The 25902-nt window shown below is 31.8% G+C and overlaps 2 protein-coding genes across 9 annotated transcripts; both read left to right on the top strand.

Annotated features, from left to right (window-relative positions):
- Positions 1-2060: 2060 nt before the first annotated feature.
- Positions 2061-10805, top strand: LOC100651575 (zinc finger protein 91). 6 transcript variants are annotated; one of them, XM_048409865.1, is made up of 12 exons: positions 2061-2269; positions 2886-3093; positions 3197-4236; positions 4526-4756; positions 4837-5037; positions 5121-5528; positions 5622-6092; positions 6568-6855; positions 7383-7820; positions 7910-8046; positions 8123-8241; positions 8345-10805. In XM_048409865.1, exons 3-12 carry the CDS (start codon positions 3916-3918, stop codon positions 10336-10338), a joined length of 4608 nt encoding a protein of 1535 aa, XP_048265822.1. In that variant the 5' UTR covers positions 2061-2269; positions 2886-3093; positions 3197-3915; the 3' UTR covers positions 10339-10805. The 6 variants fall into 6 exon arrangements, with proteins under 6 accessions (XP_048265822.1, XP_048265820.1, XP_048265821.1 ...); XM_048409863.1 differs by having other exon boundaries at positions 2061-2550; XM_048409867.1 differs by having other exon boundaries at positions 2063-2550; positions 5622-5753.
- Positions 10806-11174: 369 nt separating this feature from the next.
- On the top strand, positions 11175-25728 carry LOC100647074 (vacuolar protein sorting-associated protein 13C). Of its 3 annotated transcripts, none has more exons than XM_048409861.1 (51): positions 11176-11452; positions 11520-11627; positions 11722-11848; positions 11907-12054; positions 12118-12329; positions 12407-12581; positions 12639-13111; positions 13191-13412; positions 13479-13591; positions 13695-13903; positions 14277-14443; positions 14518-14635; positions 14703-14999; positions 15116-15248; positions 15341-15571; positions 15644-15783; positions 15852-15949; positions 16013-16212; positions 16288-16467; positions 16539-16898; positions 16984-17367; positions 17445-17611; positions 17686-17947; positions 18054-18120; positions 18249-18586; positions 18666-18807; positions 18874-19166; positions 19231-19399; positions 19473-19664; positions 19739-19980; positions 20054-20315; positions 20379-20533; positions 20597-20799; positions 20862-21198; positions 21307-21519; positions 21590-22066; positions 22154-22423; positions 22489-22842; positions 22921-23100; positions 23166-23300; positions 23369-23520; positions 23581-23749; positions 23820-24013; positions 24099-24285; positions 24360-24488; positions 24564-24681; positions 24746-24869; positions 24928-24994; positions 25081-25226; positions 25300-25426; positions 25510-25728. In XM_048409861.1, the coding sequence occupies exons 1-51, from the start codon at positions 11312-11314 to the stop codon at positions 25648-25650; spliced, it is 10248 nt and encodes a 3415-aa protein (XP_048265818.1). In that variant the 5' UTR covers positions 11176-11311; the 3' UTR covers positions 25651-25728. The 3 variants fall into 3 exon arrangements, 2 of the variants coding, with proteins under 2 accessions (XP_048265818.1, XP_048265817.1); XM_048409860.1 differs by having other exon boundaries at positions 19724-19980; XR_007225640.1 differs by lacking the exons at positions 24928-24994; positions 25081-25226; positions 25300-25426; positions 25510-25728 and having other exon boundaries at positions 11175-11452; positions 19724-19980; positions 24545-24681; positions 24746-24854.
- The last annotated feature ends 174 nt before the right edge of the window (positions 25729-25902 follow it).

Raw genomic sequence — 25902 nt, 5'->3', positions numbered from 1 at the left:
CGTTTTTCTTCACACTCTCTCTTATGATACCAAACCCTTTATCAAAATACCTAAATCATTGTTACTTGAATACATACTTTACATCATAGTTAATATCACATAAGCATTTTTAATTATATAATTTTTATTCAAAAATATCGTCGCTCGTAAATAAGACAACATTAAACTATTAGACATAAATAACAAAGGCAATAACGTTTTATAGCAAAATATCAATTAAATAATACAAAAAATTTAGCACACTCTTTTAACCTCCAAGATGTATATATATATATATAAGATGTATATATTCTTCTCTCTTCCACCCTCATTCTTACATTCGCGTATGTATATAGTGTTATTAAGGTATTATTATTATTATTTTTAATTTTACTAATTATCAACTGATTATATCGAAATGTCTTACAATGCAACTGCAACAGAGACCTTAATAAATTTATATCCTTTAAAGATATAAATAATGAAATTAACTATATTTAATAAATGAAAAACAAATAATGATATAAATATATATATATGTGCTACATATATAAATGATCAAAGACAATCTTACTGATTTTTACGCATTAAGAATATTTACAATGAATAATTTCAATATTATATACTTACTAAATACAATTCTTTAATATTGCATAATCGATAAAAGGAAAGATAGCAAATCATTTAAATTTTGCAAATTATATAACTTTTGATAATATAATTTTTATAATAGTTTTGTATCTTCATTTACAAATTACTATACAATATAACAGTATAAAAAGTACAAAGTCAATATAATTTCAACCTTCACATATGTACTTACACGACAAAGAAATAATTAAAAAAAAAGAAATCTAAAATGGCGCTACTACTATTTGATTACTTTGAGTTAACTTTCTTTTATATTAAATGATAATAACATTTTTGTCATTTTGTTTTATTATAATTATGCTATTTTATAAAAACTTTTTCATACAAAATTCGATGAACATTAATTTTTTCTATCTCATAAAAAAGGAAAGGTACTTAAAGAAACAAAAAAGAAGGGGTTATAAAGTTTTCGTTTAAAAGGTATGTCTGCAATGCATAACAGTACATAACACATTTTTTATCGAAAAGTAGATGCATATATACTCTTTTTTTAACCTTAGAAAGAGAAAGAAAATTTAGAAGTTCTTTTTCTGGAAACTCAATATATATTTAAACAAAAAAAATGTTGAATATTGTGTGAATAAAATAGAATATCGGAAATTGTGTTTTATAATAAAATAAAGATACCAAATAAATTATTAAAACTGCATAAAAATTATTGAAACTCGTAGATAATTTTCCAACAATGTGGTTTTCTATTTATCGGCTAATACTACAAGCTTTTAATGATATAACGGAATTCGTAAAACAATACAAGCAGAGATAACAATGCGACATCGACAAAGTTTAAGTAATTGCTATTCTACATTAAGTGTTAGAAAAATAAATTATAATTATATGCTTTGATTATCATTCCAATAAGAAACATCTTCAAGAAAATGACGGTACTTAAAAGCATTCGTATCTTAATCTCTTATTCATTATATGTACTTCTATACTTTTATTACTATGGTACTCATTTTTTACCTATACACAAAAAAGTTAAATATAAAAAACTTAAAAATGATAACTATACAATCATCTCGCATAAGATAAGTATATGTCATGAATACAATTTTCCTACAAAGTAATATAACTAGCCTGCGAATATTTATGGAAACTCATATATTTATGAACATGAATAAAAAAACGAGATATAGACAAAAATTTATTTCACCTATTAAATAATATAACGAGTACATAATATTTTTTGAATATTTCATATATATTTTCTAATTATCTGCATCTTTAAATGCACAAAACTCCGCAGTCTAATTATAGTATGAAGTAGCGGAGGTAATATTGTTTTTCAAAGTAAAGTCCAATGAATTCGCATTATTCTCAATACGGAGGCATTTTTAAGTGATGAGATAACTTGCTTCCACTACTTAACGAGTTAAACCATCGTCATCATCGGCTCCATTCTCTTCTCCTGCAGTTGTATCGAGGGCTGCAGGAGAAACCAGCCGGAGGAAGTGGGAGGAGTGTGTGGATACCAGAATCAGAATCGGAATTGCAGATGGCGCCTGACCTGCGCCACTTCGCCTCGCCATCGTTCTGTCCGAGTTGGTGAAAGAGGAGGGAGGGGCTGGTTTTCTCTCGTAGTCTTTCTACGATTCATCCTCTGTTCCGTCGGCTACTGGTTAGCGTCGATGACGAGGTATTCGAAGATAAATCGCGGTACCCGAGATAAATCGAGCTAACCGTGTCGAGAGGAGAAAGGAAGGAAAAGGAGGGAGGAAACAAAGGTTCCAACGAGCGTATCCGATTTTTTTTTCAAGCGTTAAATAAAATCGTAAAAGCAATCGTGATGTTAAAACCCGGTGCTCGTGGTTGGCTGCGTATATCGATTGATACGTGATCGTGGATTTATTGGCATATCTATTTACGACCGTCGCTCAATCAGAAGATAACCTGCTTCAAGCGAATTAACTGCTCGAGGTTTGTTTTTCTGTCAACAAGATCGAGTATTTAATTTCCTTCTTGTTTTCCTTGGTTTTCTTTCGTTTATGATATGCATACGCTCCGGACCGTACCTACCAAAATCGTCGTTTGTCTGTAAACCGGAAATTGCTTGGAGAAACGGAAATCGGACACGCGTTTCGGAAAACTGATCTCCTTTCTCTTATATTTGCGTATTATTGCATTGGCGATACTTTTTTTTTATCGTTTATTGCTTATATACTTTATTATGAGGAAAAAATTATAAAAAGGATCTTCATATAAATTATGATAAAAGGAAGAAATTGTACGCATAAAAATATGTTACGTTCTAGCTGTACGTTGACTCGTTGCGCGATTGACCATTGTATCACATAAACCGGATGTCAAGAGTAGGAAAAACGAGTTATTGGAAATAATTATACGCAAGATTCTGAAACGAATAGTAATTGTTGTAAATGAAAAAAGGAATCAATTTACTTTTATTGTAACATATATTTAAGATATATTCGTAATAATTGTAATGTGAAGACTTTATAATTTGTAAGTATACTATTAATTCCAAGCAACTGTGTTAAACAAAAATCTATATAATGTAGTAATATGTATATTGAATTTGATAATCGGTAAACTTTTTGTCTTTTAGAAAAACTTAACTTTTCGCTTGAAATGAATGTTAACGATCTTAAAAAATATATAAACTGGAATACAATAAAATATAACCGCGATGTTGTTATATGAACTATTAATGAGGTTACAAGATTCTATTGTTATTTTGATAATTCTGTAGAAACTGGTGTATAAAAAATCGGGTAAAGTTCGATCGAATTGTATCGTTTTATCCTTGGAATTTAGTACGGGAGGTGATCTCAAAGAGGTAGGATTTCTTCGTGAGAATGTTCGAACGCGCTCCTCGTCAGCAGTTTTACTAGGAAAGAAAAAATGGCGCCCATAGCCTCTAGATCGCGCGACCACCGAGTAATGCTGTACTCGTACTTCCGTAACGTGTACCAGCGCACAGTTCCCTATTAGAATTCCATAGATCGTTCACTGAGATTTCGAGCTACTCTTTATTCGACGAAAATTATGCCCGAGATGAGGACCGTATACCGAATCCGTAATTTATAATTGTGAGCAAAGCCATTTTTAAAAAATCACTCGTGAGAGATGTACACGCGATATAAAGTGGCTTGTCATTGATGTCATCGGGAAGAAGACAGACGTGTAGAACGATGGAAAAGTGAATGTTGTATTCCTTTTATCCTGATACTGTGGTTCAGAAAATCGAATAGAAATAAAAGGGTATCTCGATGCGCGATAGGGAGACTATAGAACAGACGTGGGACAGAATAAATCTTGTCCAAGATGTCAGGAAGGCTACCCCGTCTGCGTGCACTTCGTCCACGACCCCAGCAATTTAAAACGGAGTCACATAAGGAAGGTAACCTTAAAGAGAATCGTCAGGGAGCCGTGATGAGGGAGCACGAGTTGCAAAGCGACACCGAAGACATTTCGTACAGTGTCAAAGACGATGTCCCAATAAAAAACAATTCAAAGCACGAACACGAGGAGCTCGATTGTTCGGGGTCTTCACAAAATTACGAATGTAAAACATGCAAACCACCAAAACCTCTATCAAGTCTTAAGGCGTATCTCGATCATCTGAAAAAGGAGCACAAACAAAAGGTATTTTTAATTGAATTACATCAATCACTTATGTTGTAAGAATTGTTTAAGTATTATTTCATTGAATGAAAATTTAATTAGTGACTTTTTATATATTTTTTAAATAAAAAATGGAATTAATATTATTTCGAGGGAGCAATAAATTATGTAGTTCTAAAAGTAAAATATATCTATGTAGTGTATTATTAATAAAATGCTATTAATTGGGGTACCAAATACGATGTTTCTTATATTTCAAAAAATAATACTTATATATTTAGGATACTTTTAATAAAATGATAACTTTTAGGGGAAATTCATACGTGACACTGGAAATAGATGTTCTATGTGTTCATATGTTGCATTAAATTCAAGAGATCTTGAAACTCATCAAAGAGTACATCATTTAAAGAGAAGGTTTTTCCGATGTGCTAAGTGCTCTTATGTAACACATGTACGTGCTCGTTATACAAAGCATGTGAAGTATCATTCCATGCCAATGATCAAATGTGATGCTTGTGATTTCCGTACGCCATATAAGGTTAATTGAAGCTTTACTAAATTTAACAAATTAGAATTTTTTTGTTAGATGAAGTATCAACACATAATTTTTTCTTGTAGTGGAATTTAGATAGGCACACTAGAAATCATGGAGGAGGAGGGGCATTTCAATGTCGTGCTTGTAATTTTACAGCTGATATTAGACAAAGTTTAACAGTACATGAAACTAATCATCATGAACCTCCTGTGGGCCAAACAAGTCGTAAATCTAGTACTCCTTTTGAACGAAAACCAAGAAATAGTCCTAAACGTTACAATCAGGTAATATAATAACTTATTTCTTAAGTAATAATTAATATAAATAATAGATAACTGAAAATATATTAAAAATAAATCAATTTCAGGTGGGTGCAAGTGATTTTCGGGAATCACTACATATATCTACAAGTACAACAGTCTCAATCAGTCCTGGAGATTCATACATCTCCGATCAATCCATGGAAGATAAGAGAAGTGCAATAGCTAATGCAGAATGTATAGCATTGAAGTGTGAAGAAAAAGGTTGCCAATTCATTACTGCATGGGATTCTGAGATGCAACGACACCTGGCAGAATGTCATGCTCCAATTACACCAAATAAATCCAGAAAACCACTGCCAATGTTAATTCCTCTAAGTCCTACTAAGCTAAATAGTATTAACTCCAGTGGACCTTCAACGACGTTGTTAAAAGTTCCACGTGTTAGAGTAAGACCGGAACTTGCGCAAATTGCAAGAGACACGGAACTGGCAAAATTATATGGAAATAAAGAAGTTAGTTATTTTTCCTTTCTTTTTATTAAATGTTGTCTATATCTAATTGATTATTTTTATGATGTTTTAATAATTCAATTAAATTTTTCACAGGTCAGCAACTTAAAGAAGGATGCGAATAACGCGGCCGATTTATTTGAAAAAAAAAATGCGTCGTTCTTTGATAAGCTTAAGGAAAAGCTTACAACGACAGCGTCAATTAATAATGGAGTACCGGAGGTAGCTGTAAGTACTACGAACGATTTGAAATGCTGGTGTACTTTTAAAGCTAGTAGCATGGAAGAGCTGGCTTGTCACAAACAAATACACCACACTGCTCTAAGTGTATCCGTGGGCACAACGCGTTGCCCGAAGTGCAGGAGACGTTGCAAAAGTTCGACTGATCTACAAGTGCATATGCAGTGTTGTCACTCGACAAGCAACGATACGTCAATACACAATAGCTTAGAAAAATTATCAAATTGTTCAGAACTCCGTGTGACCTCGTATCGCGGTGAATATGCATTCCCAGCGCAAACGGATTGGGACGTTAATCTCAGCGGACTGAATTCCTCTGGATCATCGGTATGGTGTTTTATAGAAATAATAATATTTACTTAATGCGTGCACATGAACAGTATGGACATACGCACACAAACAAACAAATAATAATAATAATAATAATAATGATAATAATAATAATCGTGAAAAAATTGCAATACGAGAGTCAACAGATCTGACTATTTTTTTCTGTAATTTGTGTAAATTATGTTTTGAAATATGTTGATTGCAAGCATCCCGTACGGCCATTAGAATAATATATTTAAAGTTAGCTTAAAAACTATCAATTTTTGTTCTTCGAAGTATGCAATGTTATTATAAGTATTTTTGTAATTACGTTAATGACAATGTTTTCTCTTTTTTTATTTACATTTTATATATATTTTTATTATTAAGAATGTGCTTTAAATGTTACTTACGGCAGTCGAGACCATAGACAGTTGTGTTCCCGAATGTGTTAACACTTAATTTTGATAAAGGTAGTCAAATCTTTTGTCAGGTTGAAGGTTCTTCGACGCATCCAAGTGGCCGATGGGTATACAAATGCCCGGATTGTCCATTTTGGGCATCCACCGCAAGTCGTTTTCATGTTCATATTGTCGGTCATTTAAATCGGAAGCCATTCGAGTGTTCCCTATGCGCGTATCGCTCTAACTGGCGGTGGGACATCACAAAACATATTAAACTTAAAGCAGCTAAAGATCCAGTTCATATGACTGCCAGGGTACTTATGAGGGATGAAACAGGTCGACGGAATTATTCCAAATATAACAAATATCTTGCACAGGTGAAAGCATAAATTTCACTTACATTTAAACAATTCTTTTATTAGTAAAGAAGAAGGTGCTTGTCGATTTTCATAGGCGCACTGATTTTTTTATGGTTTCTCTCAAAATCACTCTATGGTAAATTTGTTTATCCATGACAAGCATGTGTGATGATCCTTATAAATAATGAGAAAAGCTGAATTACATATTTTTTTAAAGAACCAAAGAAGATAATGAAACACTCAAAATGCATTAGTTGTATCAAAGCGCTTGGACACTTGATTGGTGTTATGATGTTAATCTGATTGCAATTACAAGCATATTCTTAGTAATCAAAACCGACATGATAACATTGAAAATGTTCCATACCTCTAAAAGTGACTTTTCATTTTATATGGAACGTCATTTTTTAATAATATAAAAGAAATTTTCAGTGTGCCGAATAGTTGTTTTTCTGCTGAATAATAAGTTGTTTTTCGTCGTGCAGCAGTGTATCGCTTATGACAAACAATTCTATATTGTACGTAAACTTTTCTCTCTTTCATAGGTCGAGCAACAGTCGTGGGATGATCAAAACATGGAGGAACGTAGCGTGGAAGAAACGAATTCGGACGAACCGCCAACTAAGTTATTCATAATGAATAGCAACGAATATCGGCAAACATCGGATCTCTCGTCTTCTCCTATTTCGATCGTGTCTCCGAATGAAGGAAACCATAATCTTAACACCATTAACATCGGATTGAAGCCACCACCGCTTCTTAAAGCTGCTGCGAGGAATCGGGGACAGTCTTTACTTAAAAGCAATTTAATTTCCTCTCATTCACTATCAAGTGGATCATCATCAGCGACGATCGCAGAGGAAAATAAACGTACAATGTGGAAATGCAAACGTTGCAATTTTCGACATTGTAGTAGAGAAATTGTTTCAATGCACGTTAAATCTCACAGTGAGCCAGCTGACCAACGCCATGGAGAAGAAAAAGTATGAATATTTGTGGTTGTTTTGTTCATTTAGTTTTTTTTTTTTGTTATTAGACACATAATATATTCGTAATATATATTTGTTTACAGAATGTATTTGGTTGTGGAGATTGTCCATTTTCCGCATCTGATGCAGCAACATTATCGATGCATAGAGTTCATCATCGTCCAAATTTGGATGCTATTTTTAAATGTTATTTATGTCCATATTATGTCAGCACAAAAGTGTATGTATTTATATAATGCTATTATCATTAAATTTATAACATTCTTGGAAGATATTTATTTTTTTTATCTTTACAGAGAGCTTTTGGATCATGTCAGACTTCATGGAGAGGAGCTCGCCGTTGTGCACCAACAGAATATGGAGTACGATTTCCCTACCAAGTCTAAAGCACATCGAACTTCAAATACTGATAATAGTAAGTTAAACAAATTCTTTTTAGCATTAATATGATTAAAAATAGTTCAATACTAAGATTTTTATTCAAGCGTTAATTGGATACTTAAGCATCATTATTTCAGGTATTAATCGCACGAAACAAGAGAAGCCTGTAGAGCAAGTGATTCATATCACAACGCAGAGCAACGTGACTTGCTTCACTAATGTTTCGAAGAATTCCGGAGCGCCACCGCCATTGCTTCTTGATACACGAGCACTGCCTGAAGCTCCATTAGTATGGGTGTCCCGACCAGATGGTACACTAGCAAAAATGTTAAAATGTCGTCACTGCCCTTTTGTATCTTCGCGACGAGCAGAAGTCCGAGATCATGAAACCATGCACCTCGATACTCCTAGTAATGGTCCTGTGGTCGCTTGTACAGATTGTAGTTTCACTTGCACACGGCGAGAAGTCATGGTTGCACACACAGATATGCATTCCGGATCTTTAGGCACTGTTCATTGTTTGGTAGATGATTCAAGGCCAGATTCGCAGCAATTAAGCGATTTGGCTGCGCTTCTCGGCTTTACTCATTCTCCGGTATTAGGTTCGGAACCTGATCTACGAGACTTAAGACTTGTGCATTGTTGTAGCAAATGTCCAGCGCGATTCCTTTGCGAAAAGGAATTAAGAATACATTTAAGATATCATTCTACAGAACTAGCTTATTCTTGCCAATGGTGTTCTTATGCTGCTCGACAACCGGCCCATCTTTTAGCCCATCAGAAGGCACATTCTACGGAGTATCAAGAGCGCACCAAATATTTGTTATCTTTGTACGGCCATTCACAGCGATATCCGCCCCCTACCACAGCTTGTGTCGAAGCGAATAATCAAGATTCAAATAATTCTACACCTACTGTCGCATGGATTGTAGTCGAAGTTGCAGAAAGTTCCAGCAACGGGTTTAATAGTAGCATGAACAACACAAATCAACGAACTAGTAATCAAGTATTTACTTGTGCAAAATGTCCAGCTCGTTATTTCAAATTGGATGCTCTAGAATATCATATGACCTTGCATGGATCAAACAATAGATTTAAATGCACTGAGTGTGACTATTCGTCGAAGACAGCTCAGAATTTAGTGAAACATCAGGTAGTTCATAGACGTCAAAACGAAGCGAGCGATGTAACTTCAAATCTGTCGCCTCCTCCCGACCCACAGTTTGGACTTTTTATGCGTGGGAATCCTAACTTTGTATATCCTGGTTATTTAAGAAACGGCCGATTAAAAGAAAAGCGATATAAATGCCATAAATGTCCTTCTGCCTTTGAGAAACGAGAACAATACAGAGTTCATCTAACTCTGCACGGTGCGAAACAGAGATATCGCTGCGATACGTGCGACTATTCCGTAAAATATTACGCTAATTATATTCAACATCTAAAGAAACATCAGGCAAATGCAGAGGCGCAAGCTTCACGTAGACAATTTGAGGACGATACAATTACCATTGATAGCGATAATATTTCCGATAATATAGGCTCCATTTCACGTTCAGGAAAGACGCTTAAATCACCCAATAATTCAGCTTCAATCATGACTACAAATGGTATATCAGTGTTAAATTTTGGTGGAGCACAAGCCTCGAATCAAGATAAGCAATCCTTAATGTTGCTACAAAAGAAAGGGATACTTCTATCTTCTAACGACGAAGTGGAGACGTTACGTTGTCAAAACTGTCCGTTTTCTACGTGTGACAAAGACACGATGGATGCTCATAAGCGTCGACATGGCATTGAAAGAATGACACCGTCTTGTCCTCATTGCGATTATATACCACGAAAAGATGAGAATGTCGGCGAACATATTAGATTGCATTTTACAAGACTTTATAAACCAGAATCCTATCTTATTATAGAATTATTAACATTGACAATGAAAAAGATATCTTCGAACGGAAAGGAGGAGAAACAAAAGGCTGCCGAATTACTTTTTAAAGAATACGCGGATGGAAGATTTTTTCCTTTTACCGATACTAATTCCTTTGGGAATCCTCCTACTGTGAGCAGTTACAAAGAAAAAGTCATAGTCGATCCAAATACAGGAGAAACGAAACATTTAACTGTTTAGAAAAAATTAAAGTTGTCAAAATAATTGCATATTGTACATTTCTCTGTATATAACAAATATGGTGCATTTTAAATGTTTATGAATATTTTCTAGATTTATTGATTCAACAAACTATAAAGGAATAGTGGAGAAAAAACTGTTACGTTCCAAATAGTAGGTTATAGAAATCTGCATGAAGAAATGAACATAAGCTTGTAGTATTGCTACATGTACAGAAAGAAATTTCGATCAATAATATCTGTAATTGCTACTGTATTTCTTATAAATGAACGCGATCATGATTATAATCATTAAAATGAGTATTTTTCAGCGTCATGCTTAACAAATAGGAAACAATGCCATACTTTGTTCATATATTAAACATTTTCTCACATGCATATAGTTTAATTTTATTGTATATAATATCCAAATCCATGAATCTTGTACAATACAACAATAAACGAATGCTGTATACGTGTATAGATTTACATTCTCGTGTTTTCTAATACCTCCTAAGTTTTGGCAGGGTTTCTCTTGTTAATTTTTTTTCAGTTATAATCTCGATAATGTTCGAATACATAGGAATTGTTTCATGGAATATACGGCAACACAATTTTTAAAAAACTTTGTGCTTTTAATCATTGCATTTACTAAAACATTTTTTTTCAATCATTTTTTCTGTTCTTTTTGAGATTTTTACTAGAAAGAAGGAATATTTTCGAAAAGGTATTACAAAATTTGATAAGGGATAGATTCTCGACTTGTGCATGTAAATCTTCCGAGTAGGTGGAGCTGCGCATGAAGGTTTCATCCGGTACTAGCCTTGGATCCCGAGTCGTAAGGAAACGGGATCAATAAAATCCTCAAGTTTCGCGCATGACGGAATTTATTTTGCGAATTTCTTAAGGTTATGAGATGAATCCATGATATAAAACCGTGTAGCACCAAATGCAAATAAGCAAACAATATAATAGACTTAGTTAAATGCGGAACAATGTTCGAAGGTGCCATAGCGGCGTTCTTGAATCGGCTTTTGGGGAAGTATATCGAGGATTTAGATACCGAGCAGTTCAACGTTGGTATCTTTTCTGGCGATACTTGCCTTACCGATCTTAAATTAAAACCTGAAGCTCTGGTAAGCAAATTTTTCTCTTATAAAATAATAAAATATATGAAGGTAATTAATATCTTTTGGTTTATAGTATCAATTTGGTCTGCCTATTAAAGTGGAAATTGGTCTAATAGGAAGGATTGTTTTAAAGATACCATGGTCTGGATTATTTTCTCAGCCAATTATTCTTTGTATCGAGGTAAACAAATTAGTAACAAATTCTTCTTAATTTGTGGTATGTTTTAGTTAATATCAAAAAGCATTCACATACAATATGTTAACTCTGCTTAAAGGATATTTATATAGTGGCTGTGCCTGCTACCTATGGTCCATATGATGCAGAAGTACAAAAGAAGTTGATAAGGGCAGAAAAAAAGAAAATATTAGAAGATTTAAAGGAAGATGAAGCATTCAAAACAGGTAATTCATATATGTATGATAAAGTGTGTGCACTAATTTCTTTTACAATTAATTTTAGAATTATTTGATAATTTGCTGGCATCTGTGACAAAAAATTTCCAAATTAGTATAAATAATGTACATATTAGATATGAAGAAAAGCTAAATGGATCTCTATGTGCTTGTGGTGTCTGTATTCAAAGTATATCAGTTATGACTACAAATAGGTAAATATTTAATTTCCTGTCATTATTTCCTCAGTATCTATATGTATTCATGTCAAATTGTAGTAAGTGGAAACCTGGTGTTTGTGCTAGTAATTTGAGTACAATTTACCAATTAATAAGGGCAGAATCCTTAAGCATATATATGGATCATGATACAGAATCTGCTCTTACGAGCACACAATGTGATTGGAATATGTTCAGTCTTCTAGCATGGAAAAGTACAATGCACAGAGCTTTACAAACCTTTGGCATGAAGAACAAAGAGTTCCAATTTTGTAAGTTTACAGTTTTATTTGTAAACGTAACTTTGTGTTTAAATATAAGTAAGGAAACTAACAATGTTATGTTGTAGTACTAAAACCATTCACTGCAAAGATAAAAGTAATTATACATAAAGGTAATGAGACACAAACATCTCGTATGTTGGTTGATATTGTCCTTCATGATGTGGCAATGCAAGTTTCTAAAGTGCAATATATTACTTTTTGTCATCTTTATAATTCGTTGTCACGTGCAATAATCAATAAGTACGTATATTGATTGCCATTTTTTTGTTGACTTTATTCATCGTTATGTTATTTCAGACCATATATAAAATATCGTCCAAACGATAATGTAAAGGAAAATCCAACAGCTTGGTGGAAGTATGCTTACAATTCCATTTTAGATTACAATGTAAGACCCTATACATGGTCAAGGGTCAGTGAGCACAGGAAAAACTACAGGAAGTATAAAGAAGCATGCTTGCAGAACTTGTTGCGACCAAATGATACAGAACTAAAACTGGATTTACAAAAATATGAAGATCGTCTGACTATTTTAAATATGGTAATAGCTAGAGAGCATGCTAAGCAGGAATTGAAAAATAAAACGATTGAAGAGAAACATCAAAGTATGAATACCAGTATTTCATTACAAAATGTAGTAGAAAACACAACATTGATTAAAGAAGTACAAAATAATGATACACAAGGACAACAAATTAAAGCATCATTGCATCATATTACTAATGATTCAGGAAGGAAGATAAAACTGGAAAAACTACCCCAACCAATAGGTACAATAGAATTTGTCTCAAATTCACAATCAAGATAAATACATATATGATAAAGACAACTTTTTATATTCTGTTTCAGATTATAAATTCAATTTTACTTTAGCAAACTGCTGTTTGAGTCTTTTAAGCTATAATAGAGAAATTCTTGTTGTAACTGTAACTCAGCTCTTAACGAGTGTTGAAATACGTCCTCTGCTGTCTGCTTTCAAAGTGTCTGCCCGAGCTGAGAGTTTTGTAATCGAAGGCGTTTCTGCAGAAGGTGACCTAGTGCCATTAATCACGGTCGACAATGTTTTGACAGGTATCAGAATTTACTTTATTAGGAATTAGAATTTACCACTAATTTTATCATTACTCATTTTTATAGGGAATGTATCAACTAACTTCTTGGCAGTAGATTTTGAAAAGAACGGGGAAAACGTGGATCCAACTTTCGACATTTCTATAAAGCTGGAAGCTATAGAAGTGACTTATTATCATGTAATAATATTTTTATGAGATAAATGTATTCAGGAATGTTAATTCATCCATCCAATATTAATTTATCAGCATCATAAAAAAATGATACCTTATTAAATTTTAGCATGCCATGGTAGAAATTATTCAATTTTTCAAACTTAATAATTCGGATATGCAAACGACAATTTTGTGGGCGTATAAATTGTACGAATATATAAAAAGAAATTATCTGGTTTTGGTAGATAATATTCTTTCTCAAACACTTCGGATTAATTTCAAAGTAGACATTAAAGGACCATACATCATATTTCCTGAACAAGGATCGATACAAAAGTGCGTACAATGCGAAACATTAATAAATTCTTAACCGTTTGAGTCCCAATGGTCATTGGAAAAAACAGGGTCGAAAAATCCTGAATAGCGCGATAACGCTTGCGAGGAGAACCAACGGTAATAGTGCTCGTTATATTTATGTTATCGTTATGCTCGTTATAATTTATATTTTGTAAAATACATCTATATCATTATATATGCGTACTATTAATTTACAAGTTTTGTTCAATAAAATACAAAATACCGTCAGTCGTCCATAGCGTTCAAATGTACTGGGACTTTTTGACACAAAATCTAAACAGCATGATCGCGCTGCTTGGGACTCAAACGGTTGAGCTTGTTTGGGTCTGGAAGTAACACAAAGGAATTTTAGAGGTGGACATATTCTTGTCATGGATTTTGGTAATATGAGTTTGTCTAATGAACTACAGTCTACAAACTTACAACTTGAAGATGCGACACTCATGGAATTGGAAGAATTACTTTACGACAGAATACATATTGAATTTTCTGGAGCACAAATATTATTTTGTCATTCAGGTACTAATTTTTTTTTAAATTCATTTTTTCAAATCTTAATACATTTATCCCAAATACTCTTTATTTTATTATAGGAGATGATTGGAGGTCAGCTAGAAAAAAGAAGGATTCTGAGTATCATTTTTTACCAAAGATACAAGCAACTACAACTATTTCATGTAGTATAAAACCAGAATACCATCAGTTACCAAGGTACCTCCTAATCTTTTTGCGCGTATTAGATCAGATTTATTGTAATTATAACTTATTATTTTTTTAGGATTAAAATCAATGTGTCCATTTCGAGTATAAAATTTAATTTATCAGAAAATAAAATACGACTGATTGCTCATTTCTTGAATTTATTACTATTGGCGTATCAACAGAATGTAGAGAAGTACAGGGGCAATATGAAACAATATGCTTGTAAAGAAAACTTGAACAAAATTTTCATATCCATGAAAGACCTTAAAAATGTGCAACGTAGCGTATGTCTGTCATCGATTGAAATGATACAAAATAAAATCACGCATGTGTCTAAGGAACTTTTGACGAATCATGTTCAAAAACTCGATAGGTAACGAAGTAAGATTAAATACTAATGTACAAAATGTATTCCTCAATATTTTGATAAAATGCAATTATTTTATTACAAACAAACTATATATAAAATTTCTTTTTTTCATATCACAGAAGTGTTGTGTCTTCTGAGGTCAGTGAAGAAGACTTGGAATTACTATCAAAGACGATAAGTCTGTCTGGATTTGATGACAACGTATCTCCATATAATCACATCAATTTCTTGTTGAGATTTGCTATTGGAGAGGTTTTATATATATTGATCTTTCTCACTAGACTTTATTTATCTTTTAAAATATCAATTTTGTAATATATTCAATGATATTTTCAAATGTTTAGCTGTCAGTTCATTTGGGAATAATTCATTATGGAAGAGAAGAACCTTACTTGAATTTAAGATTGCATGGGTTGTATTGCGAAACCGCGATAATGGAATATGGACCTGCTGTACAATTTGGTGTAGGATCTATTCTTTTAGTAGATAAAACAAATGCTGGAGTAACTGGATCATACTTAGAATTAATATCTACTGAAGAGCCGCACGAAGTTTTTATTATATCGTATCGTAAGGTACTGTAATTTGTGCCATGAAATTAAGTCCTTTTTGTTTACTTCATATTTTCCTATTAATATATTTTATAGGTCAAATCGAACTGTCCTGATTTCAAATCCCATTTCAAAAGTATTGAACGATCTCTTGTCGTAAATATATTGAACATCAATATAAATCTCCACAGACCTGCAGTATTGAAAATACAAGAATACTGGTATAATTTGGCTAAGTATGTGTTAATATCTTTATTATTAAATATTTAATAAGAAAAAATCTGAATAAAAGATATTTTTTTAGCATTTTTGAAAACAATAATCTTCTTGATTTCGCGGAGAGCATATGCTACAAAATTGCACATTGGAAAACGAAAGAAGACGATCCACCTATCCCACCTGGTAAAGAATAATAAAATTATTATAAATTCATTGTCTATAATCTTAATATTTTATCTTTTTTAGGTGCTATCAAATTGAATTATTCTGCTCGACTAAGCGCTCTAGTGGTAAGATTTTGCGATAAGGATTTAGATTTAATACAAATACAGGTCTTGGGACTGGAAAACGATTGCATTTACAATGCTAATGAAAGAATGGTATTGCGTGTACATCTTAGACATCTATCGATTGAAGATTTGAGCGAGGATACACTTTATTCCAAAGTAAACATCAAATTTATGAGACATATTATTACATATAATTTTGCGTATTCTTAATTTTAAATATTTCTTTATAAGATTTTAACTACAGAAGAGGATAAGGTTTTTGATTTAAAATATGTGAGGCATATGCCAAGATTATACACATGTTCGGATATCGATACAAAGCAAGATGATGTAATGTCGGATGGAACATTTAAGCTTTCCATTGGAAGAATGAATTGTGTACTTATTTGCAAAATTCTATATGATTTGAAGGTATACATTTCATATTTATATACCATTATTATATTATAACAGTAATGATAAAGTTTTGTTCATTCTCACAGTATTTTTTAGCGCCATTTACTTCAACGTATTTCTTGCAATTTAAGAAATACTTAGTTGAGAAACTCATGGATGGGATTGGAGAATTCAAAAAAAGTGCAACGAAATTGCATATATTTATTGATATTCAAGGTCCCATATTTTTGTTACCACAGCGTAAAGAAGTTCCAAGTCTGTTGGTATTAAATACAGGTGCATTATCAGTTGAAAATTTCTTCAAAAAGAGTGATCACTCTACTCAAAGTGTTAAAATACCCAGCAGTGACTCAAACCAATTAATAATTGACAATATTCTAGTAAAATTAAATAATATGACTGTGTCCAGGGCAATTATGACACTCAGTCGTGATCTAGAAATCCAAGTAAGATTTAATGTTTGAAAAAGTAGTTCTTTAAGAACTAAATAATATTTAAGTAAAGTGATATAATCAAATGATGAATTCATAGGAACCAATTGTCGAACCGGTACATATTCGTTTTGATATTAAAAGAAAAACAGAATATCGCAGTGCAATGGAATTTCAAACATATGGGTTATTTAATATACAAGGTTCTATGGATTTTGCATATATTAATTTGAGCCAAAGAGATTTAAAGTCTAGTATACTAGTGTGGAAAGACAATGTATCCAAAATTATTTTATTTAAAGATACATACTATAACGAAATGCAATCTGCAATGACGAGCCAATTAAAAAAAATTAGTAATGAAGAAGCAATGGTAAAGAAATTGGAAGATTTTCTCACACATAATGAAAATTCTGTATGTGAAATTAATACCAAATTAAGCCTAGAAGGGTTGCAGTTAAATTTGTTTTTAGATTCAGAGGAGGTAATTTATCATTTAATTTTATTTTAATTTGTCTATTCTACCACATACGATCTATACCTATTTTCAATTTATTTCAGGTATTAAGTTCACCCGTCCGTGATTTGAATCACGGCTTATGTAGACTAATGTTCGGAGAAATAATTAATACATATGCGTTTTACAGTGATAGAAGTTTGAAGATGAAATTATCTCTTCAAAGTTATCTTTTGCAAGACACTCGAAAAGATTCTCAGACTATCAGAAAGTTCGTATATTTATACTCTTTTTATTTGGTATATTTTTAACGTAGTCAAATAACATCTTCACTTTGGATTGAAGGATAATTCAATCACCAGCAAGACAAATAGGAATGCAACCTGAATCTTGTATATCCATATCAATGTCTCCTATTGTTGATGTTACGTATACTCGTACGCCAGCTGGAGAAAAATGTTACGATGTACTTATTCAGGAAGTAAGAATAAACTTATCGGTACCATTCGTAATGCACCTGACTCGGTATATTATGGATTCTTTCCCGGGTGATCAAGTTGATGAAGGAATTATTAATCATGGATACGAAAATAATAGTTCTACTACAGTAAGTAATTGAACATTTTCTTTATGTTATTATATATAAGTTACTTTATATATAAGTAGATAACTAATTTAATAATACTCGCAATACATATTTGTATCAAATCAAGAACAGAGATGTTACTACTACAGAAAGAAATAAATTAAAATACGCTCAATATTTTACAGAAGAACCAGGTATTTACACGTATTTATTAGAGTTGAATGTTTTTATTAGTATTTTTCAATTTATATAATAATTATAAAGTGAAAGAGCAAATAATTTATTTACAATTATTTAAACATTAATATTTTATATAATTTAGATGCTACAGTATCTGTAAGGATACACAAGCCTGAGATTTTGCTTTTCGGAGATTTGAAAGCAAACAATGCACATATGATTTTATTACAAGCAGAAATGTCGATCGAGAGTAGTAGACATAGCTGCTCATCATCGATCGTTTATACGTTAACTGACGTACGTGCCAAATCAAAGAAACAAGGGAATTACTCGCACCATATTCCCTTCTGGTTATTATGTCCCTGTGATATTGAAATTTGTAGAAAAGAAGAAGCACCTGAATTCAATGTCAATTATATTGTCACAGTGAATAAAATTGATGTTCACGTCTCTGCAGAAATTATACATACATTTATCAATGCAAGTATTATAATATAGATTATAATATTTTTTATTTTCATAAAGTTTAGTAACTATAAAATTGTATATACACATTTAGATATTGAATGAAGCTACAAGCTTTATAGATAGTATCAATGTGAAACTAGAAGACAGATTCGCAAATCAAGATTTTAACATGCACACTAATTTGTGGACACCAAAGAAAATTTCGAACGTGCCATATAAAAAATTGCATGATGGTAAGTTTTATTGTACAAACGAATTTCTATAGGATTAAAATAATTCTTATAGATTGTATTTTACAGATGATTCACATCTAATCTATGAATGTAATGATCGAGTGGTAACTTTTAATGTGAAACCATTAATATTGTGTTTACTACTAGAGATAGAATATGCAATGGAACGATTTTCTGTTATAAAAATGGAGAGTACAATTACAATTTCTATTAATGATTGGTTCAATGATTTTAATCTAGAATCGAATGTAAAAATTCATGCATTCTGTTATAATATGGATTACAAAAATTGGGAACCTCTGATTGATTTGTGTTCAGAAGATGATATGAATTACAAACCATGGGAATTTACAATAAAGGTAACTTTTGTAACACATGAGTGTAATAAATTTTTATGTTTTATATTTTTTGCTGTGTGTGTAGATGCGTCATGGTGAAGCATTCATGATAAATTCAAATTCAACCGATTCATACCAGCATATAAAACAGGATGCATCAAAAGTCAAGAAAAAGAGTTTTAGAAATATCGATCAGGATGTTACAGATATGGTTTTTATAACTCCAGACCATTTAAATGTAGCAAAATCAAGTGGTACTTAAGACTAAATTCTTTATTCACATAATTAAGATTAATAAATACATTATTAAATATGTTTTCATTATAGAGACAGAAATGTATTCGACATATGAAGAAGACTCTGATACAGATGACGAAGAAGGACAGAAAAAGTTAACTAGAACTTCTAATTATTTGTTCAATAGTAACAGTAGTGGGGATGAGGACAGTGATAGTGATGATACCAGCACAAACGAAGATGAAGGATTAGAATTGACACCGGAGTGCAATGTGGATTCTTGTAAGGATTCATTACAACAATTATTACAATTAATCATCATAAATTTGTTATTATAATAGGTTTTCAATCACCAGTTGGACCGCTCGGCCGCGAATCAATAAAATCAAACGATACAGCGGTATACATTATCGTATCAACGGAAGAAAAGCTCAATGTAGTAATTACGCCAAATTTAATTATCGTGGTAGATATTATCATGAACGCATTTAAACAAGCCACTAGTGGAATACCGATTGTACCTACTAGTATGAAGAAATTAAATCTTCAAAACGATATTGGTCATGAGAGCCGAATAGAGCTTCTTGTTCCAGACGAAGTCAGTACATTTATCTCAATTAATACATTATTTTTAAAAAAGATGATTTTTACGACTGCTTCTTTCATCATAGAATAACGAAAACGCAACTCGAATTATTGCCAGTCAAGATTACCATGATATTAGTCCATCCGCAAGTATTCCTAGCAGTCCAGAAGCGGAGCCTCATTCTGGACTTGCAAGTCCGCAATTAGTTGACAATGAAATGGATTTTGCTGATCCCGACACAAATTTACAGAATCATTCAATGCCAATGCAGGAAATATTTGAGAAAGATTCCTCAATCAGTATATACAAAACAATTACTGGAGAAGTTTTACGAGTCATTTTTAAAGGTATTCTTAAATGCAAATATATTATCAATGAAGTATCTTTATCTTTTTTTATCACAATCGTAGGATTTGAGGATGTACTGGTATACTGTCCTAAAAGGCAGGGGTGTAACTTAATTCCACTCCGACCTATCAGACACGATGTGCGCTATCACTTGATCATAGAAGCTACTATTAATAATTACTTATATCGTACAATTACTGTACGATCACCTTTATTGGTAAAGTATATAATTTTTTACTTGTTTCATTATGATTTTATTTTAGGAGTATTTTCATTTTAGTTTCGCAATGAAACTTCGTACGCATTGGGTCTTTATTACAAGAAGTCATTGTTGGATAAATTGGGACTCACATGTATCGGTAAACCTACAAATCCTTTTGATGACAATATCAGGATGACAATCATCGAACCTGATTCCACTTATAGCATTCCTTTATACATAGCCTATCATTTTCCTATATATATACTGCCTGCTTATTTAGAGTAAGTAGAAAATAAATGCAGTAAGGGCGTTACTTGACATTACAAAATAAATCTTGTTTCAGAAAATATCAGGTAAGCGAGGAGGGAATTTACTGGAAAGAGCTAAGTGCAACAATAAACGTGATTAAGGATATATGTTGCAAAATGAAGGATGATGAAAGTAATTCTGTATTTTACGTCAAAGTTTCTTGTAATGAAATTCCAGTAATCGCGAGATCAAGTTGTCACGTACCGAATTATTTGATAAACATTTATCCTCCATTTATTTTCAACAATCAACTACCATTCGTTATAGATGTTTATATACCTGCTATTAATTACGAAGTAAAAATTGAACCAGGGGAAAGAATAAACATGCACTCGTTGAGTTGTAATATTGATGTCCAATTTACTTTTAAGGTATGTATATTATGTAAATATCGTATTATATAATAATATATATCGTATATTAATATAACAAAGCGTTCAATTGGTCTAAGTTGTTTGTAATTTTTTTTGCCATCAAAGATTCAAAATTATTTGGGTGCATATTGGACTGGAACGACGAAACTAAACACGAACTTGGGGAAGAAATTTGTTGTTATGAACGCTGATAACGAGCTAGAATCGGCAAAACCATTTTTATTATGTATAGAATTGTGTAAAATTACAAGTTGGCATATTGTTATTCAATCTCAATATTGGATGATAAATAAATCCGGACTACCTTTATACATTCAGGTAATTAATTTGTTTCAAAGCGCAACTATAATATATACATACTTTACACGTAATAATTTAATACTCCCAGGAATGCTACTCCCATATAATTAACGAAATACCAGAAGAAGAACTGATGGTGTTCTCTCAGAAGAATAATAGAAAGACTACAGTCAGATTGAGAGCTCATCAGTCTGAATGGTCTTTGCCTTTTGGATTGGAAGGAATTACTTCCATGTCTTTGATTGTGTGCAAAGATATAGAAAGAGGAAGAAAGTACAGAATTCTAACAGAGATTGAAAGTTCTCGTCTTTCTCCTAACTTCACGAAGATTATCACGTTTCTTCCATGTTTCTATATTACTAACAAGATGAAAAGAACCATTAGATTTATGGAGGAAAATGATCAAGCAGATTTGTGGAATGATCTTCTTTCTGGACAAAGTCTACCATTTTGGCCGGTTACGGAATCAATGAAGATGAGAATAAAGTGGAGAAACAGTCAATTGGTATCGCAACACTTCGGTATTACACATGTGGGAAAAACTGTATTAAGAATGGATAATGGAGTGAGTATTTGAATACATAATTACATACAAAATCATATATATAGAAAGATTTCAATTACTATAAATGATATGCTCGTTTATGTATAGTCAGCAGTTAGCGTAGAAATCAAAGGTGGTATTAATTCTCCATATCATGTTACATTCCAAAAATACATGGCGGGTGATATACCTTTAAGGATAGACAACTTTTGTGATGATTTATTTTTAAAAATTAGTCAGTGTAATTTGGGTCAAGTAGTCCTGATAAATCCATTCCAAAGTCTATTATATACATGGGACGATCCCACCAAGTCCAGAGAACTTGTTTGGAATGTGTACAATAATAAAAGAACTGGATACAATGCAAGATTTGAAAGGGTAAAATATAATTTATATCTTGTTACAAAATGTAATACAATATGTGATGATTCTTTCATTTTTAGGATGGATATGGACAAGAAATTGTACCACTTGTAATCGTTGACAACTCTAACAGCAGAGTATCCTCTACTTCTTCAATTAAATCTCAAAACAATAAATTAACTTGGTTGGAAAGCAAATCTGGAAGTTTTAATAATGAAAACAATGATTGCGACAATGATATAAAGTCACCAATGTTGAAAAATGCACAGGAAAATAAAACGGTAGTTTATTGGGTCAGTTACATGGAAGGAAATCAAAGAATTTTGTTATTCACTCAACAGGAAACAGTTTTTTTAAAAGCGAAGAGTATAGTCGATCCTGAACCTAGTAAAAAGGAGGTATTTCTTTCCTTTGCTGGTATTGGAATCAGTATTGTGAGTATATAAATATTAATTAATTAAAGTGACAGAAAAAATATTTCTTATTAGATAATGAATTTAACATGATTATAGATAACAAAATCTAATGAGAATCTAAAAGAACTAGTGTATGCTAACATAACAGATTCTGCAGCTCATTGGGAACTTTATTTTGACAAGAGATGGAAGAGTTTATCTTTAGAACTGAGTGCTTGGATAGAGAGCAAATATGTAAATTCTTGTAAAAAAGCACAGCTAGAAAATTTCATTGATGTAAGTACATTCTACAAACTATCAATTTAAATGTAACACTTCAAGTATAAATACTAAACTTTCAGGTTGATCTTGTAAAAATGCACATGACCAAACCGTTCTTCGGAAAATTAAGAAGGACTTATTCTCCAGGAATTTGGTTGCATTGCAGGAAGTCTATGTCACTCACTTATTTACAAGGCTATATTCATAGGATACAGGCATATACTGTCATAATATTATCTTCAATTAATATTATTTAATTATATTATTGAATTGACTATTTCAGGTGGATAATCAAATTCGTAATACTACGTTCCCAGTGATTTTGTATTCAAATTTGCAAAAGAGTATCATTAAATATGCAGGCAATCATAAATTGAAGCACTGTATAGAATTTACATGTTTGAAACAAAGGAAACTAAATTACAACGTTTACAAGTACGTAATTCTTGCTAATACTGTATCAATTGTATGCATATAATCAAATGTATTTCGTAGGAATATTTGTGTCATAGTTAGAGAATTTGATCTGAATTTACAAGAGGGCTTTCTTCTTTCTCTGATCGATCTAATTCCAAAAAAACCAGAAACTAAGTATTCTATTGCAGCAAAACTAAGAAAGGATGTTTCCACCATTCATATCTTGCCTTCCAATAAAGCTAATAATGTAAATATATATACTTCTCATCATTAATATATTAATATAATTACAATTTATAATAACACATAAATTGCAGAAGACAACTGTTAAAAGGAATAATGTGATAGAACATATGTATATTTCTCCAATCTTAATACGCTTAATATTGTTGGCTGATACAGAAAGACCTAACATTTATAACATTAGTGATATAGCAGATTATAAGAATATTGTTCGATTTATTTTTGAATATTCTGAGAAGGGAGGGTCTGAAAAACACGCTGAATTTCGGTACGAAAATATTTAACATAACAAACAATATATAACATACTTATATTCTGCTAATTTTATATATATATCTTTCTTTGGATTTTAGGCTTCCATATTATGAAAGAAACTTTATCGCAATTAACACTAAAGAAATTCTGTTTGATCTATCACGATCTTACGTGGCTCAAACTATGCAACAATTTCATGTTTTGATTCGTTCCACTACAGTCTTAGGAAATCAATGCGGCTACAACTTTAGATCACCAGGAGACAATTTTTATGAATCTAATACAGTAAGTATGAATTGAAAATGTTCTGAAGGAAGCAATTTTTTTATGCTAAGTATTATACACGTCGAATCTTTCAGTTGATTTTATGTGGAGACGAAATAGCAGAAAAATTAAGTTACGAAGTGGCATGTCAATTGGGTTATGCTACCCCTGACACCACACAAATATCAGTCTTTAATTTTAACATTGAGCCTCGTATAGTTAAGGTATGTTAAATACAACTGAAGAAATATTAATTGCTTGATATTAAGGTAAACAATAGGTACCACTTTTTATTTTAGATGAAGGAATCGTGTATCCAAAATAAAGATGTTCCTCCCTTGAATCTTTCAATTCGTACTTCGTTTGCTACAGAAATTGAACTAGAAACCTGCAGCTTAGTAACTGCCTTTATTAGCAGTGAGTAAAAAACATTTTATCTTATTAATTTATAAGAACTTTAACTGCATAATTACATTTGCAGGTATTCATCAAGAAGAATTGAAATATTTCTTCAAAACTTTGGGGAAGAAAACGTCGATATTTTTTAATACTGAAAGTTCCTCTTTAAAAGCTTATTCAAAAGTAATAGCGGATATTATAAAAAGGTAGTATTAGTAAAGTGTTGTACATAAGTTGAATTTACATTTGAACTATGCATTTCAGGGCACAAGAAATAGGTCATAAGTTCATATCTCGTATACGTTTACCACGCTATATCAATCCTTACAAGGTAACGTATAAATTTATTAAAATATTATTTATGAATAGAAATTCGATTAAAATAAATTCAACCCTTTTTCTTTCACCTTTTATTAGGGAGTTGAAATATTTTCGATGCATAAGGCAAAAGGAATGCATCTTCTAAGTGTAATTAATAAGAATCCAGGTATTGAAACAGACACATATTGGGCACATACTATCTTATCAAACGATGGAAAACATATAGCTCTTGTTTCATTGCAGTATGTATATGAAAGTTAATTTTTTTACTTATAAATCGTTAACTTTTCTTTTCAATTTGTATTTCGTTTATAGGCGATTATATTTTATTGAGAAAGGTTGTACCTGGGGATCCTTAAATGTAAAATGGACTTTAGAGACTCATCAATTACTATCACCTCCAACAATAGTTAACAATAAACTTATCTTGCACGTAAACAAGGTACTTCTTTACTATACATTGTATAAATTCATCGCTTATTCCTATTTAAGGATATAAATGTAATGAATTTATCTTACCTGCAGAATGAAGGTACTTTGTCACCCATGGTAGATTGGTACCTGGAGAGTGAAGCAACAGACATTCTGGAGTGGCTGTGCCAGAAAATAAATATAGCGATGATCTTGAACATGGAGAACAGTATATGTTCAAAGCAAGTTGTATAATTGGAATCCAAGCTATAAAAAAAAAGATAATTATATATTTAAGATAGTCAGGCACAATAAATTCTCTAACAAACGCAATACTTCCTCGTGTTTATATTGAAAACCTATATCTAAAAGCAACATTATTTTCCTACAAGTACAATGGTTTTTTCTCATACTCAACTTTCATATAGTTTAGAAATTTTCTATGTAATATCGCGAAATTTAAGATAATCATATACATACATATTTTCATACTCTCATCGTTAGTTC

This window comes from Bombus terrestris, chromosome 11, assembly GCF_910591885.1.
Source record: "Bombus terrestris chromosome 11, iyBomTerr1.2, whole genome shotgun sequence".
NCBI classification, from domain to species: domain Eukaryota; kingdom Metazoa; phylum Arthropoda; class Insecta; order Hymenoptera; family Apidae; genus Bombus; species Bombus terrestris.
The sequence above is the reverse complement of the archived record's forward strand: the minus strand, read 5'-3'. Positions and strand labels throughout refer to the sequence as shown.

Bases quoted from the DNA above. Each gene is read 5' to 3' on its own strand.
- LOC100651575 (XM_048409865.1), top strand. From the start codon at position 3,916: ATGTCAGGAAGGCTACCCCGTCTGCGTGCACTTCGTCCACGACCCCAG. The intron at 6,093-6,567 runs GTATGGTGTTTT...ATCTTTTGTCAG, and splicing joins TGAATTCCTCTGGATCATCG to GTTGAAGGTTCTTCGACGCA. The intron at 6,856-7,382 runs GTGAAAGCATAA...TCTCTTTCATAG, and splicing joins ATAACAAATATCTTGCACAG to GTCGAGCAACAGTCGTGGGA.
- LOC100647074 (XM_048409860.1), top strand. From the start codon at position 11,312: ATGTTCGAAGGTGCCATAGCGGCGTTCTTGAATCGGCTTTTGGGGAAG. The intron at 15,950-16,012 runs GTAAAGAATAAT...TATCTTTTTTAG, and splicing joins CGATCCACCTATCCCACCTG to GTGCTATCAAATTGAATTAT. The intron at 23,301-23,368 runs GCATATACTGTC...TGACTATTTCAG, and splicing joins GCTATATTCATAGGATACAG to GTGGATAATCAAATTCGTAA.